Genomic DNA, 21,696 nt, shown 5'->3' with positions numbered 1-21,696 from the left:
GAACCTCCTTAAGGATCCCGGTTCGAGCTCCTGGATCCCCACCTGCAAGGGAGTCGCTTCACAGGTGGTGAAGCAGGTCTGCAGATGTCTATTTTTTTCTCCCCCTCTTTCTTTCTCTCCTCTCTCCATTTCTCTCCATCCTATCCAACAACGACATCAATAACAACAACAATAATAACTATAACAACAATAAAAAACAAGGGCAACAAAAGGGAAAATAAATAAATAAATAGTAACCTAAATGCTTCTATGGAAGCATTCTAAAAAGGAAACATAATAAATTAAGAAGCTTCAACATTGACTATTCATATATTGGCTACCCAAAAGAGAAAAATTGAGAGTATCTAATAAGCATTCACATATTATGTGTGATTTTTTGTTTGCTCAATCTTCTAATTGTGCTATCTCTATGATATCGCCATGTTTTAACATTGAGTTCACATGTGAATATGCAACTTTAATTTGTAAGCTTATATTCTAATACTGTAATTCTTTATGCAATTATTATAGCCATCAATAAAGCATTAAAGCAGAGGAGGAAATATTTTATTTTATAATTTCAATGAGTTGTTACACAGTATTTTTTTTTCTTCAGAGCCCCATTCAGCTCTTGTTTATGGTGGTACTAAGGACTGAATTTTGGACATTTGCTGCCTCAGGCAAGAAGGAATTTTTGTATGCACATTATACTATCTCCTCAGCCCTCCACGCAGTACTCTTTAGAGTTCCAATATCACTGAAATTAAGTAAATTCCCTAAAACATCTGAATTATACGAGTAAGTGTAATAAGTATTAACACTTAAGTAAGAACTTATATACTCCTTAGAGTGTACTATTTGAAATGAATAGGAGTTTGGTTCAAATCAGACAATATGAAGTCAGTGAAATTAACTGAAACAAAAATGTAATTTGATACAAACCTTCTACTGTATTTGTTAAAATGCTGGCTATACTCATTGCTCTTTGTCTTTGGGAAGGATCTTCTAGAAAGTCCATGGAAACATGGAATGAACTTGACCTTCTTTTTCTCATTTCAGTTTCAGTGGTTGTTCCCTGCAAATAAATTCTAATGTATTAAATACTCAATTTTAAGCAATACTAAAGCAATCAAATGTGCCAAGTGAATTTCATGAAACACATGCATCATGCATTTTTGTATTTAATTGGTGATGGCAGATATTGTTGACTTATTGTATCATTAACCTGGAGTGTATAAACTGTTAATAATTTAGTCACACAGCAAAACTAAGCACTTTTTTGTCCTTTGAGTTCACAATTTTATGATATGACTATAAATCTGATATAGTTGATAATGTTCTATGACACATATTAACAGTTATGTTTGTGTGTGAATGAAGAGTACAAAACCACTAATTTGCAAAGCAAAAATTATCGAGACATTTTATTTTGAGAAAGTATCAATTACTATTTAAAGAAACACAAATGGTTTCAATGTATGTAACTGCCATCTCATTTTCTAGACATTAGACATAGATGATTACTGACAACACAAACTGTATGTTAAAAAAAACAACACACATGCTGCATGGACAACAGTTTCATCCAGGGTACAAAAGCAATAAGTCATCTATTCCTGACTCAGTCATGCCTCATCATGCTGATATATTTCTATGTGAATTAACAGTCTAATAAGAGGTAGCATGTGTTTAGACATTCCTCATCAAGTATACACTCACAAACACATACCATACCTTTGTACACAGACAATTCTTTCATATGTCTGTTTAATTATTTACTTATTTATTTTCATTTTAGACAAGCTTAAGAAAACCTATATCAGCATTTGTCTCTTACTTAGTAAGGCAATTATGAGTTTTAGAAATTTTAAGATAAAAATGAAGCTGTCTATTTAGGCACAGTGTTCTTGAACATCTTCTAAACTAAAACAGAACTATATTGAAAAATTGTTGGAAAGATTTATTATACACCCTTGACACTTAACTATAGGAATTACTTATTTACTTTTATATCAAGGATAGAGAGGAAGTCCTGCTATCTCAGTTCAATATGGGTATATAGCAAATCCTCCAACTGGAGGCAGAATTAATATGGTGTCTAATTCATCTTTGGGATGTTTAATAAGTAAATGCATTCAAGAGTTATGCAAAAGAATGTTGAGGCTTTCAGTTTTAGTTGGTTAGTCTATAAAAATTATTAGAAGATGCAAGTGCATCACAGTTTGACCAACCAGGAATCATTCTCAAGAGGCTCCATTCTGTAGAAACACTGGCTGGGTAACAGTAATAGGCCAGCCATGCCTAAACTATTTAAAACTTCCTTACATTGTCATCGGTAGCTGGCTTATCTATTATCACCTCTGGCAGAAGCTGTCCAACAGGCGATGTAGGAACTGAAGGTCCACCAACCAAGGAAACCACACCATTGCAATCCACTGTGCTGTGCATCTTCCCATTCGCTGGAAACACCGCCAGCATCTTGGACGATCTACTGGTCTGACTTAGGTTACTGTTGCGCCGCTCTCCATGCCTTCGTGGCACAAACAGAGAGTCTCTCCTGCTCTCGTTGTCTTCAAAGGTGCTGTGCTCATCATCAGCAAAGTCATTCTCTGATCCCACATCCTTTGCTCGCCCTCGAAAACTGAAAAGGCTCGTTCTGCTATTCCGTCTTGGAGAAAATATAGAGCCACGGATGCTCAACAAAGACTGGAAATTTGAAACAAGCAAAGAAGCAGAAAGCAAAGTTATTTTAATATGGAACTGCACTACTGTTTTTCAAAATTACGTTGAAGAAGATTGAGCGTTCACAAAATGCGACTTTTTCCTTTTGATGTTCTCATTTATGTACATTCAGAGTAAGTTAAACTAGTTTTAAAAGCGGTTATTAGCGCTGAGAAAAATGAGTGGGAAATAGTTGGCAATATAAAGGTCAATAAAATAAAAAATTCTGAAACAATATTTCTCATTCAAAAGGAAGCAATTTCAGTACATTTTCATAGACATTATAAACATACAGCATGAACTGAAAATATCACATTTATTTTCAATATTATTGTCTTTCAAGGAATTAAAAAAACTTACAAAAATATTTTCAGTTTGTATATCTGAAATCCCTTTAAATTTCTATTCCTGTTTCATCTAAATATAAAACATAGTATTATTATAACTTGAAATTAAGACTTCTAAAATAGGAGTTTGGTGGAGGTGCACCCAGTTGAATGCACACATTACCATGAGCAAGGATCCAAGTTCAAGCCCTTGTTTCCCACTTGAACATGGGAAACTTCAGGAGCTGTGAAGCAGGTCTGCAGGTATCTTTTTCTTTCTATCTCTAACTCCCCTTCCCTCTTTCACCTCTCAATTCTTCTGTGTCCTATCAAATAAAATAGAAAAAAAATAGCCACCAGGATAGGTGAATTTATAATGCTGCCATCAAGCCCCAGCAACAATTCTGGTAGCAATAAAAATAATAAATAAATAAACTTCTATAATACATAATGACATTTTTAATAAAGTGAAGAGTATTTTCAGAAGCATACATGATAGTTTTAAAGAACTTAAGGGATGTGGGCCATGTCGTGGTGCACCTGGTTAAGCACTCACATCACAGTGTTCAAGAACCCAGGTTCAAGCCGCTGGTCCCTATCTGCAGGGGGGAAAGCTTCTCCACTGGTGAAGCAGGCCTGCAGGTGTCTCTTTTTGTCTCTTTCCCTCTCTATCTTCCCCACCCCTCTCAATTTCTCTCTATCTCTGTCCAATAACAAATGAATAAAAATATAAAAAACCACATTAAGAAAGAATTTAAGGGATTGAAATGACAATGAAGAAGGTAAAAATACAGACAAACTTGCCCAATATTAACATATTTAAAATATTTTTCTAAGGGTCAGAAAGGAAGATTAAGTTCATAGATAAAGACCAAAAGACAGTATCAGAAAAATCAAATCTAAAGATACTGCCTTGTCAATTACACCAGACTTCTAAATGTGCAGAATAAAAGTTTTCATAATTATGCAAAGAATGACTTAAAATATAAAAATAAGGGAGTCGGGCAGTAGCGCTGCAGTTTAAGCTCATGTGGCACAAAGCGCTGGCTTAAGGATCCGGGTTCGGCCAGCTCCCCACCTGCAAGGGAGTCGCTTCACAAGCGGTGAAGCAGGTCAGCAGGTGTCTGTCTTTCTCTCCCCCTCTGTCTTCCCCTCCTCTCTCCATTTCTCTCTGTCCTAGCCAACAACGACGACATCAGTAACAACAACAATAATAACTACAACAACAATGAAAAACAACAAGGGCAACAAAAGGGAAAATAAATACAATATATATATATATATATATATATATATATATATATAAATAACAGTAAACACTGCTGATGAAAATTCATCAGTCTTCCATTTTCATTTCACTTTGCTTGCTCTCTCTATCTCTCTGATTCTTTTCTCTTTCTGCCAAGACTTTGGGCTTTCTGCTCTCTGAGGACTTTTTCACCCCAGACAGAGAATGTAAAAAAGGGAAAGAGAATAGGAGAAAGAAGAGATACCACAGCATCATACCACCCCCTTATAAAACTTTCCCTTTGCATGATGCTCCCAGGTAAGGGCCAGGTGAAGCATATGCTCTGTTGGGTAAACTATTTCTCAGTCCTCATCCCCTAGTTCTAATCCATTTATCATTTAACTTTGTATTCTTGTACCTGGTGTGGAGATGAATACCTCTTCTCATAGGTCAATCTATTCCCTTCAATGGAGAAGGGAAATGTCTTCCTCCTGATACTGTCTTCAGATTCAGATTTATGGAATTCATCTTCATCTTTCTCTTCCCCACCAGACTGCTCTTTCTGTTTCCTTTTCTTTCTTCGATTTCTTCTCTCCTTGGCGCTCTTGGAACTCAACTTGGAAACTTCTGATGAGCTGTCTGACAGTCTACCTGCTGCACTAGGTTCTTTGGAATGCTCTGAGGCAGTTACAGCTGCTGCTTGCTATATCAAGAAAAAACTGTTTTAGCATGGCAGCAGAGAACACTTTATCTAAAAAAAAATGCAAGTATTTGTATGGCATTTAGAGAATGCATTTATTTAGCTTACTCAAGCTGACTTTACAGAGAAGAAGTTCTGCAAGAATTTGAGAGGGATGTTTTTGCTTTGTAACTAATGAAAGTTTCGGAGTTAATTGGTTTTCTCTGTACTGGCATTTTATTATGTTTGTGCTATGCTTTACTGACCACATTCTCAAAAAGGATTAATTTGCATCAACAAGAACTTAAATTCATATTACTCTGGGGGATCTGTTTTACTTTAAAAATTGGCATTTACTTAGCTTTATCTTTTCTCTGAAAAAGAAACTGTAGCATGGGGGCTGGTGAAATAGCTCACTCTGGGATAGTGTATTGCTTTGCTATGTGCATTACTCAAGTTTGAGTCTGGTCTCCACCATATTGAAGGGAACTTTGGTGCCGTGGTTTCTTTCAATCTCTCTGTGTGTATCTACCTCTCTGTTTATAAAAAAAATGAAAAACAAACAAGACCTTAACATGGAGTTTAAGCTCACATTAACAGGAGAAATGAGATAAAGATCTGAAATTCTTTCTCAAGTTATTACTACCAAGTTGTTTAATACCCTCCAATTTTGTCAGTCAAATTGATGGAAGGTGATAAGATCCTTCCTGACCCCTCCACACTAATGTACCCAAGAAACCAGAGAAGAGAAAGTCAATTGTTTCTGCTAAACAGAACAAGACATTCAGTTCTCCAAAAACCATTCCCACTTTAACTTACCACTGCTTCTTGCTGGTCACGTGGGCATGGAATAAAAACAATGCTTTTTGATCACATTTTGTACTGGTGTTAAGTGGACACTTTTTTTTTTTTTAAAAAAAAACTATTACCATTATTTGCAGAGTCCCCTTAATACAGTGATTCTTAGAAACCAATTATTATTTTCAATGTGACTTTTTAGGTAGTAACAACAATGAATTTTCTATTCTAACCACAAAAACAAAGAGAGATGGAAATGACATAAAAAGCACTTTACATTCTATTGTACTAAAGGAATAATCTCCATGAAGTTGGTAAATTTCATATATTTACTGGATACTGTGGTTATCAGAGTGAAGTATTATTTGATTACTTCCTTTTCATGGAAGAAAGACAATTAAGCAACCATACTAAATGTCACACATTCTCTTAATTAAAGTAATAGGTTATTGTCTAAGAATCAGACAAACATCACTTCTCTCTATATATAACCAATACATATTTTATAAAGTGTAATTTCTTGGGATTTTATCCTAACACAAGTATGCTCACTCAGTAAAAGATTTTCAGAAGTCTCAAAAATCACATTTTCCCTTTTATTCTGACTCTTGAGATAATTGTTTTATTTTATTTAAGGTAATTCCCAAGTCAGTTATTTTCAAAATTATAGAATTCTACCACAGTCAATATCCTAAATATTTTAGGATAATTAAAATAAATAATCTAAAGATGGTCAAATGTATATGTTTTTACTAACTCTCTAGTACCAATTTTAAAGATATAAACTTCCTATCTCTCAATTTCTCTCCTTTATTACTGTAACAACAAAAATAATGTAAAGAGTTAGTACTATAAGATAGTGCATGTTAGATTTGGTAAATTTACCTGAGCTGCCTCCTGTTGTTTCTTAAGCTGTTCAAGCATCTGCTGAAATTCAGCCTCTTTCTGTTCTGCCTCTTCCATGGTAGCCTGATTCTGTTCCTCGTAGGCCATGGCCACCACAGCCAGGATCAAATTTATAAGATAGAATGAGCCCAAGAAAATGACTAGCACAAAAAATATCATGTATGTTTTTCCAGCAGCACGCAATGTCTGGAAGTAAGAACATCAGAATCATTTTGACATTTCACTAACTGGGGACTTCAAGTTGTCTGGATTATAAGATTGATATTAATAATAATGTTCCTTATCTCTTTGACTGTTTCTTTAAGCTCATTCTTCTCACCTAATACATAATTCACATTTTGATCTCCTAAGAGGGGATTCTTGGAGTTATTAATGAAACAGAGTCAATAAAATATCAGGTAGACCTCCATCAAAGAACAGAAACTTGGATGAAAGTCAAGGATAAGACCGAACTTACCTTCCTACAAATACTTCTTCATTTATATTACTTGACACCTGAATGTTAAAACCCTAGATTGAACATAGGACTATATGAGGATATATACCTTTGCTCTGGGGGGACTTGTGTTGGAGAAAATTGGAAAAGAGGCACCAACCCAAGGGGAAATGGAAGAGAGTCACTGTCATGTGCTTTGTATGTGCTATGATTAACAGGTTAAAGGAACTCTCATCTTCTGAATTCAAATGTACTCTTTTCACTGTATTGTTCTGAGCTTTGTATTTCATAAGGAAGTTGATTTTGTTACATACTTCTACTCAAAGGCAGTGTGTGTCTGTACAGTTCTCACCAGTTGGTAAAGATTTTCCCAGAAGTCCTGAGTCATCAGTCGAAACAGGGACAAAAAAGCCCAGCTGAAGGTATCAAAACTTGTGTAGCCATAATTGGGATTCCTACCAGCTTTCATACATACATACCCCTCTGGGCACTGGCTGTAAATGAGGCAAAAAAAAATTGTTACAAGATATTGGGCTCTCTTTTTATTCTGGTTATATGTTACATTTATAACATTGTCTAGCCAAGCAGATTTGCTATTTCAAAGGATATAATCTTGATGTATAAATAGCTAAAATATTTTCTAAAGTATGAGTTAAAGATGTCTGTCACTAGGCACTTAAAGTTATCACTTAGATATTGCACATTTGGAGGAGAAAAAGGAGGATGAATATGATTGCACAAGGAAAGAAGATATGTGTCATCTGCAGAGACAACAAGGAAACAAGTGAAAATTAAGCTAAACTAAACTAACCTACTCATAAATCATCTGGATGTCTACTTTGTGAGAGCAGTCACAGTAAAAAATACGGGCAGTAAACTCAGCCAAAGAAGATATGGAGAGATGTTTTAGCCATATAAAAAAATCTAGCTCATTGGTTTGGGCAGTTGTATACCCAGTAGAGTTCACAAATTGCTGTGGAGTTGACCCAGATTCAAGTTCCAGGTCCTCACCTGAAGAGGTGGAGCAGTATTGCAGCCATGTCTCCTTTCCCCCTCACCTCTCTTCCTTTCTATTACTCTCTTATACATGTCAAAAAAAACATGGGGCAACTGGTTATAAAACACTAATTTAAAAAAACGACTGCATGCCTATGTTCACTGACTCTCTACTCACATCATTAAAAACTGAAAACAGGGGGGTCGGGCGGTGGCGCAGTGGGTTAAGCGCATGTGGCGCAAAGTGCAGGGACGGGCGTAAGGATCCCGGTAAGAGCCCCCGGCTCCCCATCTGCAGGGGAGTCGCTTCACAGGCAGTGAAGCAGGTCTGCAGGTGTCTGTCTTTCTCTCCTCTTCTCTGTCTTCCCCTCCTCTCTCCATTTCTCTCTGTCCTATCCAACAATGAATTGTGTCAACAAGGGCAATAATAATAACCACAACGAAGCTACAACAAGGGCAACAAAAGGGGGAAAAAAATGGTCTCCAGGAGCGGTGGATTCATGGTGCAGGCACCGAGCCCAGCAATAACCCTGGAGGAGGAAAGGAAAAAAAAACAACAAAAAACAAAAAACAAGAACTGAAAACAGGGAAGTTGGACAGTAGCGCAGCGGGTTAAGCCCAGGTGGTGCAAAGTGCAGGGACCGGCCTAATGATCCCGGTTCGAGCGCCCAGTTCCCCACCTGCAGCGGAGTCGCTTCACAAGCGGTGAAGCAGGTCTACAGGTGCCTATCTTTCTCTCCCCCTCTCTGTTTTCCCTTCCTCTCTCTATTTCTCTCTGTCCTATCCAACAGTGACGACATCAATAACAATAGTAATAATGACAACAGTAAAACAAGAGCAACAAAAGGAAATAAATAAATAAAAATTAAAAAGAACTGAAAACTACCCAAGTGTCCAACAACAGTCCAATGAATACGGATGATATAATATATAAGCACTATGTAATATTATTCAGCTTCAAAAAAAAAGGTGAAATCTTGCCTTGGCTATAACATGGATGGAATTGGAGGGGATCATGCTAAGTGAAGGAAGACAAACACCAAAAACCACATGAGATAAAAACACATGTGGGATTTATGAAAAGAGAAAAGACATGAAGTGGTTCCTTATTTTATGGCTGCGGTTCTTAGGTTACTAGAGACTGAGGAAGTTAAAAGTGTGATGGGAGCCAATTCCTTGTATTGGAGTTGGCACTTTGGCTGTTGGTAAGGTATGCTACCATATATTTTGGAAGATATGATATTGTATCCCTAAGACAAGTATATCCTTGTAAAACAACATTTCTTCAGTAAAAATATAACTAAAAACTGTACTTACAAATTAATAACAATTTTTAAAAATAATTTTTTAGACTTCTCTTGTACTTACTTATTCCCTTTTGTTGCCCTTGTTGTTTTATTGTTGTAGTTATTGATGTCGTTGTTGTTGGATAGGACAGAGAGAAATGGAGAGAGGAATGGAAGACAGAGAGGGGGAGAGAAAGACACCTACAGACCTGCTTCACCGCTTGTGAGGTGACTCCCTTGCAGGTGGGGAGCTGGGGGCTTGAACTAGGATCCTTATGTGGGTCCTTGTGCTTTGCGCCATGTGCGCTTAACCCGCTGTGCTACCACCTGACTCCCAAATTAATAACAATTTAAGACTTATTATTAACATTTGAACCTATCATCTCTATTTCATCTTCTCTACTATGGAGCCTCCAAAGTTGATTCTCACCTTGCATAGACTCATATACCAGGGACAATATTAAAATATGTTCTCTAGATTTATGAAATGTGAAAACCAATATAATATTTAAGTAATCTCATACCTAAAGGATAGCCTAAACTGTAGAAATTGACATGAATTAAGTTAGTGGGCTGTTGTCAGTTTGTACACATAGAAAAATGCATATATTTATATATTTTCATATACAGTAACACGACTCATTGGCTTACCCTGCATCAGAGCTATTTCCACATAATAATGCATCTAAAAAGCCCTCCAGGAAATAATGATATCCTGTTTAAAAAAAAATAAAGTCATATGATGAACATTTGCATTACAGCATAAAAATCAAAGCAAGATCAGTCTGACTTTTTTAGGTTCCACTGAGTTTTAAAACAGATTTTCTATTAATTTTGTAACTTAAAAAGTCAAATAACTACATTTAAAGATGGGGAGAGGAGACAGATGAAAAATTTCACCAAAAGAAGAGGTCCAAAGTGCCAACAGACACTTTAAAAAGTGCTCAAAGCCACTGATTTTTACAGAAATGTAAATAAAGACAACAGTGAGAAAGTCAAATATTCAAATGGACAGCAACTAGGGTGGGCAGTGGCACACACCAGACTAAGTGCACATATCACCATGTGCAAGGACCTGGGTTCTAGCTCTAGCATCCCACATGAAAGGATAGTGGGGAGAGACACTTTGCCAGTGGTGGAGCAGGTCTCTTGGTTTCTATCTTTCTCCCTCCCTCTCTATCTCACTAACCCCTCTCAATTTTCTGTCTTGTCAAATAAAATAGAAAGTAAGAAAAAAATAAATTAATAAATAAATAAAAGGGAGGAATATCTGCTGGGAGCAGCTGACTTGTAGTGCTGGCACTGTGCCCCAACGATAACCCTTATGGTACTTAACAAAACGGAAAGAAAGAAAGAAAGAAAGAAAGAAAGAAAGAAAGAAAGAAAGAAAGAAAGAAAGAAGAAAGAAAGAGAGAGAGAGAGAGAGAAAGAGAGGGATAGAGAGAGAGAGAGAGGGAGAGAAAGAGCAGTAACAAGTGTTGCCCAGTCTGTAGGGGGAGAAGAAACCCTTTCACATTACTGTTGGGAATGTAAATTGGCCCAACTCCTGTAAAATTGTTTAGAGACTTCTCAGAACTCTAGAACTGAACCTTCCTTATGTCCTGGAAGTTCCTTTTCTAGGGATATAGCAGAAGGAAAGAAACACACTCATTCAAAGAGATCTATGTAAACCCATGTACATAGCAGCACAAATGTAATAGCTAAAATCTGGAAGTATCCAAGATGCCCACTGACAGATGAGTACCCAAGAACACTGGGATATATATACACAATGGAATGCCACTTAGCTGTTAAATATGATGAAGCCACCTTTTTATTCATCTTGGATAGAGCTTGAAGAAATTATGTGAAGTGAGACAAAATAAGAAGGGTGAATATTAGATGATCTTACACATGGGTGGAACTTAAGAAAGAAGGGTAGAAAGAGAAATACAAAATAAAACTTGGACTGGGTATGATATATTGAACCAAAGCAGGGAACTGGGGAAAATAGGGAAGGAAGGGTGTGGGGGAATTTTGGGGTCCTTATGCATGAAGATGTAAAGGGAAATTTGAAAGGTGGAGCATGAGAGTATTTTGCGGACTCCTATCAGGGGAGATGAGAAATGATGCCTATTTACCAACAACTGTGCTGTAATCCAATAACTTCCATTAAAGTAAAAAGAAAAAAAAAAAGGAAAAGGATGATATTATGTAATCTATTTCAAGACAAATATATTTGACCTTCTTTCAATTTCTAGGTAATTATATTAAGAGGAATGTGTATTTAATGGTGCAATGCATTTGGTCATTATGAATGTAAATTAATGATAACTGTAGATAGTAACATAGTTTTTTAAAATGGTATAAAGAATTTTCCACAATCATCACAAAAATAAAAATATCATTCCGTAGAAGTAGATATAATGATAGAAGTTACTTGCTCTCTTAAAATAATGACTTTATTTCCAGATAAAAGGACTATGTCATTTCCAACTTTCTCTCCTGAATTTTAAAAAGAGTATTTATAAATTATTTATATTCTACCAATTACCAGAACATGTCATAAATAGTTTATAGTAAAAGATACATTTATCATGCCAACAACTAAAACACATGAAGTTCTTAAATACATAAGCTAAATTAATTGAGACATGAACATAATTAGCACATGGCTGACATCAGCCTGATGAGTAGACCTTCGCAAACCCAGAAGGGATTGTGGGTGTATAGGAAGTTATTTAAGTGAGTGCCTGGTGGAAATCACTCTCTCTGTTCCTGATGTCCTTGCCTGCTCTCCTCCTTGGGACCCACCATGCTGCTTCCCCTAGCATCTGAACAAAGTATCTAAGTACTGGCAACTAGTGTAAAGACTCATGGCTGCCTGCCATCCTGACTAGCCAATCTTTGCCCCTTTGCCTCTGTTGCTATACCTAAGTAACCCATTTGTAATAAACTTCACATTTGTTTAAACCCCAGTCAAAGCCATGATTTTTTAAAAAAAATTTTAATTACTATGAACCACCTGCTCCCAGAAGCCATTTCTTTTCTTTATTTGATAGAAAAGAGAGAAATTGAGACGGGGCGAGGGAATAGAGGAGAGGCACCTGCAAGACTTGCTCACTGGACATGAAGCTTCCTGCCTACAGATGGGTAGTGGGGGGCTCAAATCTGGGTCCTTGCACATGTTAAGGTGCGTGCTTAACCAGGTGTGCTACTGCCCTGCTCCTCTGATATATTTTCTATTTTTTTTATTTATTGGATAGTAGCAGCCAGGAATGGAGAGAGAAGAGAGTATTAGGGAGAGACAGACACCTGCAACACTGTTTCACCAATAATAAAGCTTTCTCCCTGCAGGTGAGGACTGGGGGCTCGAACCTGGGTCCTTGCACATTGTAATGTGTGCACTGAATCAGGTGTGCTACCACCCGGCCCTTGAAACACTTTTATAAGAGCATTTTTTCATAGCTAAACATTTGTAATCATGTGAATATCACAACTACCATAGAACAGTAGTCTGTGTTAGCCCAAAGTATTTTCCATATCTACAAATAATAAAAAAGTTACTCATTTTTAAATTACGCTATTATTTTAAAAGCATCAAATCACCAGTAACCTTTTATGACTGATCCTATTTATTTCACATGGTTATTGGTTTTGTTTCTTCCTCCCCAAAGTATTACTCATCACCTTAAAATAATAAAGATATAGCCTTTTTTAAGCAATCTGGAATTTAAGTTTTACATATTTAATAATTTTCTTGTAAACGGGTATTTCCTTTCATGTTCTCTCTGCTTTTTAAATATTGCTATTGGAAAACATTAAAAATAAAGACAGACATTTTTACTTTGGTTACTTTAAAAATTCAGGATATAAACCAATGACTTTTCCATCTTTCTAGAGTGGAATATATAAATTTTTGACAATTTTGTCTTATCTCTTGAAATAAAGTTAAACAGAATGCCATAACTTCATTATGTAGTTTGTTCTTTTTATTCCGAAAGCTTGACTTTCCCTGCTTTCTTTGAACATAATGCTACTTTTCAAATAAAGGAATAATATTTGTCTTTAGATTTCACTTGATCTCTATTAAGTGACCCTAACCATAACTTATACTATAAGTATCCTGAAATTATGTGGCATTACTATTATTTTCCTAGCTCCAATGCATAGAGGTACCTAAGACATACAGGAATGTAAGGCATGTAATGTTACATAAATACACATAGGAACCTTCTGGAATATAAAGGTATTCTGTAATAAATAGTTAGTGAGTTATTTACAAAGGCCTAGGTGTATATTTCTGTAATTTGATGATTTGAACCAATATATAAATGAAAAGAATGTAGATTCACCTATGAAAGTGACATCTAAAAGGCAAAATCAGAATCTGTCAACAAAATAATAAAATGTGTATGTGAACACTGATAAGGTTATTAAAAGATCATGACCTTTATGGAATCATTTTTTTAAAAAAGTGCCATATCTAGGTGGAAGGAAAATCAACAACAACAAAAATTAAAGATATAAATCAGCAATTCTTACTTGAATCTTGAATATATGACTTCCAGTCAAACTCAGTGAAAGTCTCATTTACAAGAGTACCATTGTTATCAACAGTTATATTCTTCTCTATACTATGTTCCTCTAGGGAAGCATTGGTAGGAGGCCATTGGACACATTTATTCCTCAGGTTGCCCATGAAGAGCTGCAGCCCAATCAGTGCAAACACGCTTAGGCAGAAAACTGTCAAGATCATGACATCTGAAAGCTTTTTTACAGACTGAATTAGGGCTCCCACAATGGTCTTCAGACCTAAAATGAAGATGGCAATTATTATGAAGACATGGACAATCCAAAGAAGCAAAAGCTGCATACATTTTTTTTGCTTGAAAACACAGTTTCTATGCATAAATCTGACTATGATTGCAATGCTAACAGAAGAATAGTTCATGAAAGACTGAAGAAATTATAGAGGAGATGTCCAGAAATGCAATGATCCAAACAAAAAGAAAAACCATACCCTACTGTGTTGAGAGGAAATAATGGATGGTTCACGGTTCTCACAAAGCATACATTAAAATAAGGGTCTTATATTCCTCCTTTTTCCTAATAAAAACCATTGCAAATGTTCATTAGGGTCAGCTGTTAGTTTCAGAAGAAATTACCTGAAGAATTATTTTTAAATGCCTACTTACAAAACATGTCTGCTATATAGCTAGAGGCGGCTAAACATATAATTGCACTTTACAAGGCAATGAGGACTCAGAGAGTAAAGGTGAAAAGGGACATTAGTTGGTGTGCAAGACATTTATACAAGGAGATAAGCGATTAAATTCGTGTGGCAGCAGTGTTCTGTAAACCATTATTTCTCCAATAATATTATTTGGAAAAGAATAACAAAGCCGTAGACTCGTGATATTACACATTATCTTATCACCTTGTTCTTCAAATAACATTAAATTTTAATTGAATATAGTCTATAATAACTACAGTGAACATAAAATGATAGATTTGTTTATTTAAAACCAATCTCTTGTACAAGTGACATGGTAGAATGAAAATAAGTCATGTGTACAGGAAAAACACACAGACTGTGTTAGTGTTTCATAAAAAAAACTGGTAAGCTCTGATTAAAAATTGTGAAAAAATATCCAAATAATATGAATCATACTCTATGACACACAAAACAATTTTGACTATTCTAATTATTGTGGTTACTAATTATTTATAAGGTTGAATGTCTAGAAATAAAATTTCTAGAAATTTTCTGAAAAAAATATAGTAGGTCTGTGTTAATGTAAAACTTCGTTCTCACCTGGAATGACTGAAATTGTTTTCAATGCTCGAAGAACTCTGAACGTTCTCAATGCTGAGACATTGCCCAGGTCCACAAACTCTGTCACATATCTGTAATAGGGAGTTCACATACAAACACAATAACAGGATACAAAGAAAAAGTTTTATAAGGGGCCTTATTCTTTACACTAGTCACTTCTTATCTGGAATTACAGAAATAGTTTTCAAAGCTCTCAAGATTCCGAAAGTGTGAAGTGCTGAAAAGTTGCCTAGGTTTACAACTCTGTTACATATCTGTAGAATTAAATCAGAATTATTCAAGAATTAAGTAGAATTTATATAGTTTTCAGCTGTTTTTTGTTTAGGCACTCTTGTGTTTTCAGATGATAATATTGTAAGTGATTGAGAAATCAGTGTCTATCACTGTGGTTTTCTTCAGTTGTATAAGTTAAGGTCATATGGAGATACAAACTTCAAAAGAGTACACATTTTTTTGTCATTTCGGTAAGCAATTCAGTCAGCATTATGTGAAATTTAGTTTAGGTAAATAAAGCATCTTATTTTATAGGTTTCAACTAGAAAAAAACAGATGAAATGATTCAAGAGAAACTTAAAGAAAAAAGTTCCATTTTAGTGCTTATCTATAATTATCAGGGTTTCCTAGTGCAAGGCAAAACTCTTAAGAAAAACTTACACAAATAAAGAACAATATGCTGCGGGGGGCCAATGCTTGCTTTCGATTTTATTGCTGTTTCATTCTTGTAGACTGGTAATCCCAATATGCTTTTTATTTTTTTCCCCTGAGCTGTGGTAAAAGGAAATGGTAAAGAATTGACTCATCCTGACTAGATATGAGATTAAAATGGGACAGAAAGCATTTGGAGCCCTGACAACACTGTCACTTCTCTTATTCACCTGGTTAGACTACAAGAGGCAAAAAAAGGGGGGGGGGAGGTGTTCTTTTTCTTTCCTCTGAGCTGGCGCTGTACTTTTAACTGCTTCTGAATAGCCTTTCATTACTTTTCTGATCTTTTCTTGACTGACGAAGTTTACATCACAAAGGCAGGGATGGAGAAATTCTGCCTCTTACTGAGGGTATTTGAATGGGAGAGGACGCTAAGAAAACTTGTGATGATGGTAAAAAGAAAGAGATAAAAAAATATTAGGGGATCAGGTGGTGGCACATCACCTAAGCTATAGGAAGTGCATGGATCATGCAAGGATCTGGGTTAGAGCACTCCCCACCTGTAGGGGGTGAAGCAGGTCTGCAGGTGTCTTTCTCTCTCCCTCTTTATTTTCCTCTCCCCTCTCAATTTCTCTCTGTCTTATCCAAAAAAAAAAAAAAAATGCCACCAGGAACAATGGATTCATAGTGCTGGCACTGAGACCCAGCAACAACCCTGGGGGGGGGGGGAATTCATAAAGAGAATAGTGAAAGAAAGGGGATCAGGAGAAAAATAAGAAAAAGTACAGATAATGTGCCTAGTAGAAGTCCTCAAAGTCAGTTTACTAACAAAATTATAACATGTCAAAAATATGGAATGTTGAGTATTTTTTCCTATAAGTCTGATTTGTTTGGATGTTTTGATGCTAGTAGATGCTTTTTTTCTATTTGTCTCCAAGAGAAGTTAGAAAGTATATAATAAGATAAAGAAAGTCAGTGGATACTTGTGAAATCAACAGAGTTGCCTGTGGCTATAATTTTTTTTAAATCCAAAGATGTATTATGAATGTTCTTCTACTTTCCTATTTTTTATTTGTGCATAAAAAGTGACTGTGTATGTAATTTGCTGATAAATGTTAGTTACATCTGAAAACCTGTCATTTGACTACTGCAATGGTTTAAAGTCAATGTGAAATGCTACCTTGACTTCCAAGGAATTCAATTAAATTCTGGAGCTTAAATGTATTAGTAATATACAAAATTTCCATAGTGAAAGCAAACATATGTTTTGAAACATAAGCACTCTTAGAAACTCACACTTCAGACTCATTTGAAGTTTCAAAAAGACACTTACGCAAATGTAATCACAGTAAAGTCGAGCCAGTTCCATGGGTCCCGAAGGAAAGTGAAATCTTCTATACAGAAGCCCCTTGCAATAATTTTTATAAGTGATTCAAAAGTGTAGATTCCTGTGAAGGTGTACCTGGAGACAAGCATTCAAAAATCATTGGTAAAAGAGCAGTATTCCTTTAAGGCAAACCAATTTTCTATCACTTTGACAGTTAAAGGACTAACAAAAAAATTATCAAAGTGGGCAGATGCTATTATGTCATGGGACTAAAACACATCATTAAATTTAAAGCCAATTCACTAACACACAAAGATCACTTTTTAAATGTCCTAAGAGCCCAGTGAGAAGATGACATGTAATGGTTATCTAGGTGCTGTCTGAAATGTCTTGGTATTGACATAAATTAGTAAGAGCTCTTTGAAAATTATAGACGATAAATAAAAGGTGAGGCAGCCATAATAATGTTGCAGGAGTATGATTTTCGTTAACAAACTGAAACAAATAAAAAGCAAGGCCAATTTCAATCCTGTTTTAATATGAGAGTACATCAATAAGTTAGTTACCCATTTCCCCTGTCTAAATGATAAGATAAACTTACTGGGAAAGGCCATTTTAGAAACATCAAAATGGATACTTCTAGAGTCAGAAGTGGTATAAACTTTAGGGGCTAGGAAGATAGCATAACGGTTATGTGAAAGATTTTCAAAGCCTGAGGATGTGAGGTTCTAAGTTTAATTCCCAGCACCATCTTTAAACCAGAGCTGACCAGTGTTTTGGTTTCTCTCTGTATCTTTCTCATTAAAATTAATAAATAAACGATTTTAAAAGAGATACAAATTTATTTTAGAAAAATATATGATGCTACTCTACAAATTTAGGTGTTTCCAAAGTTAAGTTCATCTAAGTTTAAATGAGCAGAAATTATGATGTCTGTGAACTTTAAAAGTCAAAGAAGAAATTCACAGAAACCAGAGTGTTTGAGAATCTTGTTAACTTTTCATACTATAGAAATTCTTGGCATATAAACTTTATTATTTCCATCTGAAATTTTTTTACTCATATTGTGACTGTCTCTAACGTGGCAGGGTTCAGGAAGGGAAGAAGCTCTTGGGAATACCTCTGTAGAAACTGTTTTAGGGGTTGACACGGCAGTAGTGATTATAATATGAGCTGTGTGCTCAGGTGCAGCAGAGATATTATGGTAGCTCCAAAATGGCAGGTATCAAGAATCTGACCTCTCTGTTGTAAAAGAAATCACAGGCCCGACCCTCTCAAGGAAGTTAACAATACTTCTTGTTTCTAAAGACACTTCCCATTTACTTCCTTTAGTTTAGTCCTCAGTCTGCTGGGTTTTCAGGCTCTGAAATCTCACATTTTGAGAAATTTTTTTCAGTCACTTTTTTGTGACCTCACTTGAAATGAACATGGGTCTGACATGAGTGGATATGGCAAATGAAAGTAAACACTGTGAGGTTCAACTGTGTTTGTTTAAAAATATATATTGTGACTTAGGAATTGGTGCATCAGTGCATATATAAGATACACAAGGACACCAATATAAGCCCTTAGTCCCCACCCGCAGTGTGGGCAAAGGTTACACAAGTAGTGAAGCAGTGCTACCGTTCTCTCCCTTTTCCTTCTCAATTTGTCTCCCTCAAAAATAAATTAACTTAACTTTTTTTTTTTTTTGCTCTAGGGATCAGCATAATGGTTATGAAAAACAACTTTCATGCCTGAGGGTCTGAGTTTCCAGGTTCAATCCTCAGCACCACCATAAGCCAGCACTGAGCAGTGCTCTAGAAAAAAAAAAACTATTTAACTATTTATTTACTTATGATAAAAGAGAGAGAACTAGAGATCATCACCCTGGCATATTCAGTACCAGGGATCAAACTCAGGACCTCATTCATGTAATATCAGAGCTATTCTGCTCCACCACCTTCTGTACTATTAGACTTTTAATTCACTTAATTTGTCAATAATTTAACTGGAATCAAGGTCCACCACTTGATGTTTCATGCAGTTTCATACAACTGCTTTAATCAAATTTGCTGTGGCCACCACTGTTTTTAAAGAAAAACTGACACCTAAGACTGACGAGTGTTTGGAAATTACAAGATACAGGTGGAGATGGGACATTATATTCATTAAAGGCAAATGAGTATTGTCTTCTTAATGTGAAAATGTATTCAGAAATGCCTTTTTAAAAAGTGCTATTCTGGGAGTCAGGTGGTAGGGCAGTGGGTTAAGCGCAGGTGGCACAAAGTGCAAGGACCAGTGTAAAGATCCTGGTCAAGCCCCTGGCTCCCCACAGGCAGGGGAGCCGCTTCATAGGCGGTGAAGCAGGTCTGCAGGTGTCTCTATCTTTCTCTCCCCCTATGTCTTCCTCTCCTCTCTCCATTTCTCTCTGTCCTATCCAACAACAATGACATCAACAACAATAACAATAATAACTACAACAATAAAAATCAAGGGCAACAAAAGGGAAAATAAAAACTTCTTTAAAAACAAAGTGCTATTCTGTTTTATCTAGAAGGAACAGTATAGCACAGTTTCAAAATCTTCAACACACACATAAGCAGACTAAATGTGTGTTTACTATCTGTATTTGTATATATATATAAACACTCACATAGTATGTAGTTAAAAATACAAGTTGAACTTACTCTACATTCTTTGTCCAATCAGGAGGGTTACTCATTGTCATAAACACACAGTTTGTCAAAATAGTGCACATAATTAGCATGCTGAATAATGTAGGTTATTGTTAAGGAACACATAAAAAGAATATCCAACCCCATGTACTATATAAAGCTATATTTTATAATTAAAATCCCAAATTGTATTATATAATTGAAATCCAAAGTTGCAACTTAATCAGGACACAGTGACATACATTGTGGACAAGTCATGTAATCTCCATAAATTTTAGCTTCTTCATCTGAAAATTGTGTCTAATAATAGCACCACTCAGAGTAGCTTTGTAGACTTTAGAACCATATGTTAACTTTACCATGTGTAAGAAAATTTTATAGAAGCATAAAGCTCTGTTTTGCTGCTGTTATTTAATTGAGGTTTCTTTTCCTGAGAATTTTAGTGTGAAACCTGTGTGCCGGTTATAAAGCTTTCACCATTAAATGAGTAATTTGTTGAAAGAGGCACATATATGCATTGCTGTAATTTCTCAATTACATGTTACATAATATAGTTTAAAACATTTCAGAAAAAAGCCTGTAGTTAAAGAATACTGTGATATCAAGTGTTGAATTGCCCATTTTGGCCGAGTTTGTATAGGTACAGCTGCACTAAAGAAATGGTTAGTGAATATCCTTGAAGCCCAGCTTCGAATGATATCAGTGTAAAGAAAAATAAACATCAAAATGATAATGAGCCAAGGATGTAGTTCAGTGTTAGAACACATAATTTGCACACTAGAGGCTCTGAGTTAAATTCCCAGCATTCATCCCTTTTTCCTGCTCAATAAACCATAAACTTGGGCAAGTGGCTCAGTCTCTGGGACACTGAGATTCCCTTGTGTTCCTTCCAGCTCACTTTTACACATTAGAGCTAATAAAGTAAAAAACAAACAAACAAACAAAACTATTTCATATGATTAAATGAGTCAATATATGTGGAGAAATTGGACCAGTCATGCATATTAGTAAATGCGATCTGAGTGTTAATTAAAACAAGTGCATAAAATGTAAGAGAGTTGGGTTTGGAATAGGATTAGAAATCAATAAAGCAAAGGAGGTCTGGAGAAGAAAGGCAGAGGTGGGTTGGGAGGAGTTGTGAGATCTTGATGCACGATGGTAGAAAATGAACTAAGTTGGAGGTGAGAGAGTTTTGCAAACACCTATCATGGAACAGATGAGAAATTCTCTCCATGTGTCACCAATTGAACTGTAAACCATTACTCTCACCATCAATAAAAAGAAAAGAAAAATGCAACTAATCACTGTATTTTAGAAAGATGGAGAAATACGATAACTTGGCTAAGGAATATTCTTCTTAATATTACTTTTCCATTGCTTCTACTTTCTACTCCATATCTCCATATTCTCATCTGTTCTCTTCTTCCTCTCTCTCTCTCTCTCTGTCTCTCTTTTTCCTCTGGTTATTCCTGGTGCCTTATGACTTGGCCTGAGTTTTTCACATAGAGAGAGACAGTGGTCCGGTAGGTGGCGCAGTGGTAAAGCTTTGGACTCTCAAGCATGAGGTCCCGAGTTTGATCTCCGGCAGCACATGTGCCAGAGTGATGTCTGGTTCTTTTTCTCTCCTCCTATCTTTTTTATAAATAAATAAAATCTTTTAAAAAAAGAAAGAAAAGAAAGAGAGAGGGAAAGGGAGAGAGGGAAAGACAACAGAGACAGAAACTTCCCCAGGGCGGTGGGGGCTGGGTTGGAACCTAGGTCATAGGAATGGCAAAGCAGGCCTGCTCCCAGGTGGGCTATCTTGCCAGCCTCATATTCGATATTCTTTGCATTGAGGATAACTGCAGAAACAAAAATTTTCCATTAATAAAAAAAGAAAGCTTTCATCAAATGG

The 21,696-nt window shown here is 35.9% G+C and overlaps 1 protein-coding gene across 2 annotated transcripts in view; it reads right to left on the bottom strand.

The window, feature by feature from the left end:
* The window catches only part of SCN1A (sodium voltage-gated channel alpha subunit 1), a 162,008-nt gene that overhangs the window by 45,819 nt on the left and 94,493 nt on the right, over positions 1-21,696 (bottom strand). The window contains exons 4-13 of one of the 2 annotated variants that reach the window (XM_060177778.1): positions 19,815-19,904; positions 17,152-17,280; positions 15,153-15,244; positions 13,880-14,149; positions 10,007-10,070; positions 7,426-7,567; positions 6,617-6,823; positions 4,673-4,957; positions 2,305-2,685; positions 922-1,054 (exon numbers count right to left, since the gene is read on the bottom strand). In XM_060177778.1, the coding sequence (XP_060033761.1) occupies positions 922-1,054; positions 2,305-2,685; positions 4,673-4,957; positions 6,617-6,823; positions 7,426-7,567; positions 10,007-10,070; positions 13,880-14,149; positions 15,153-15,244; positions 17,152-17,280; positions 19,815-19,904 (1,793 nt within the window). Of the gene's footprint in view, positions 1-921; positions 1,055-2,304; positions 2,686-4,672; positions 4,958-6,616; positions 6,824-7,425; positions 7,568-10,006; positions 10,071-13,879; positions 14,150-15,152; positions 15,245-17,151; positions 17,281-19,814; positions 19,905-21,696 lie in introns of those variants that run through there. The other variant, XM_007539320.3, reaches the window with a different exon arrangement.

The sequence above is a fragment of the Erinaceus europaeus genome, chromosome 18 (genome assembly GCF_950295315.1).
Source record: "Erinaceus europaeus chromosome 18, mEriEur2.1, whole genome shotgun sequence".
Lineage (NCBI taxonomy): Eukaryota > Metazoa > Chordata > Mammalia > Eulipotyphla > Erinaceidae > Erinaceus > Erinaceus europaeus.
The sequence above is the reverse complement of the archived record's forward strand: the minus strand, read 5'-3'. Positions and strand labels throughout refer to the sequence as shown.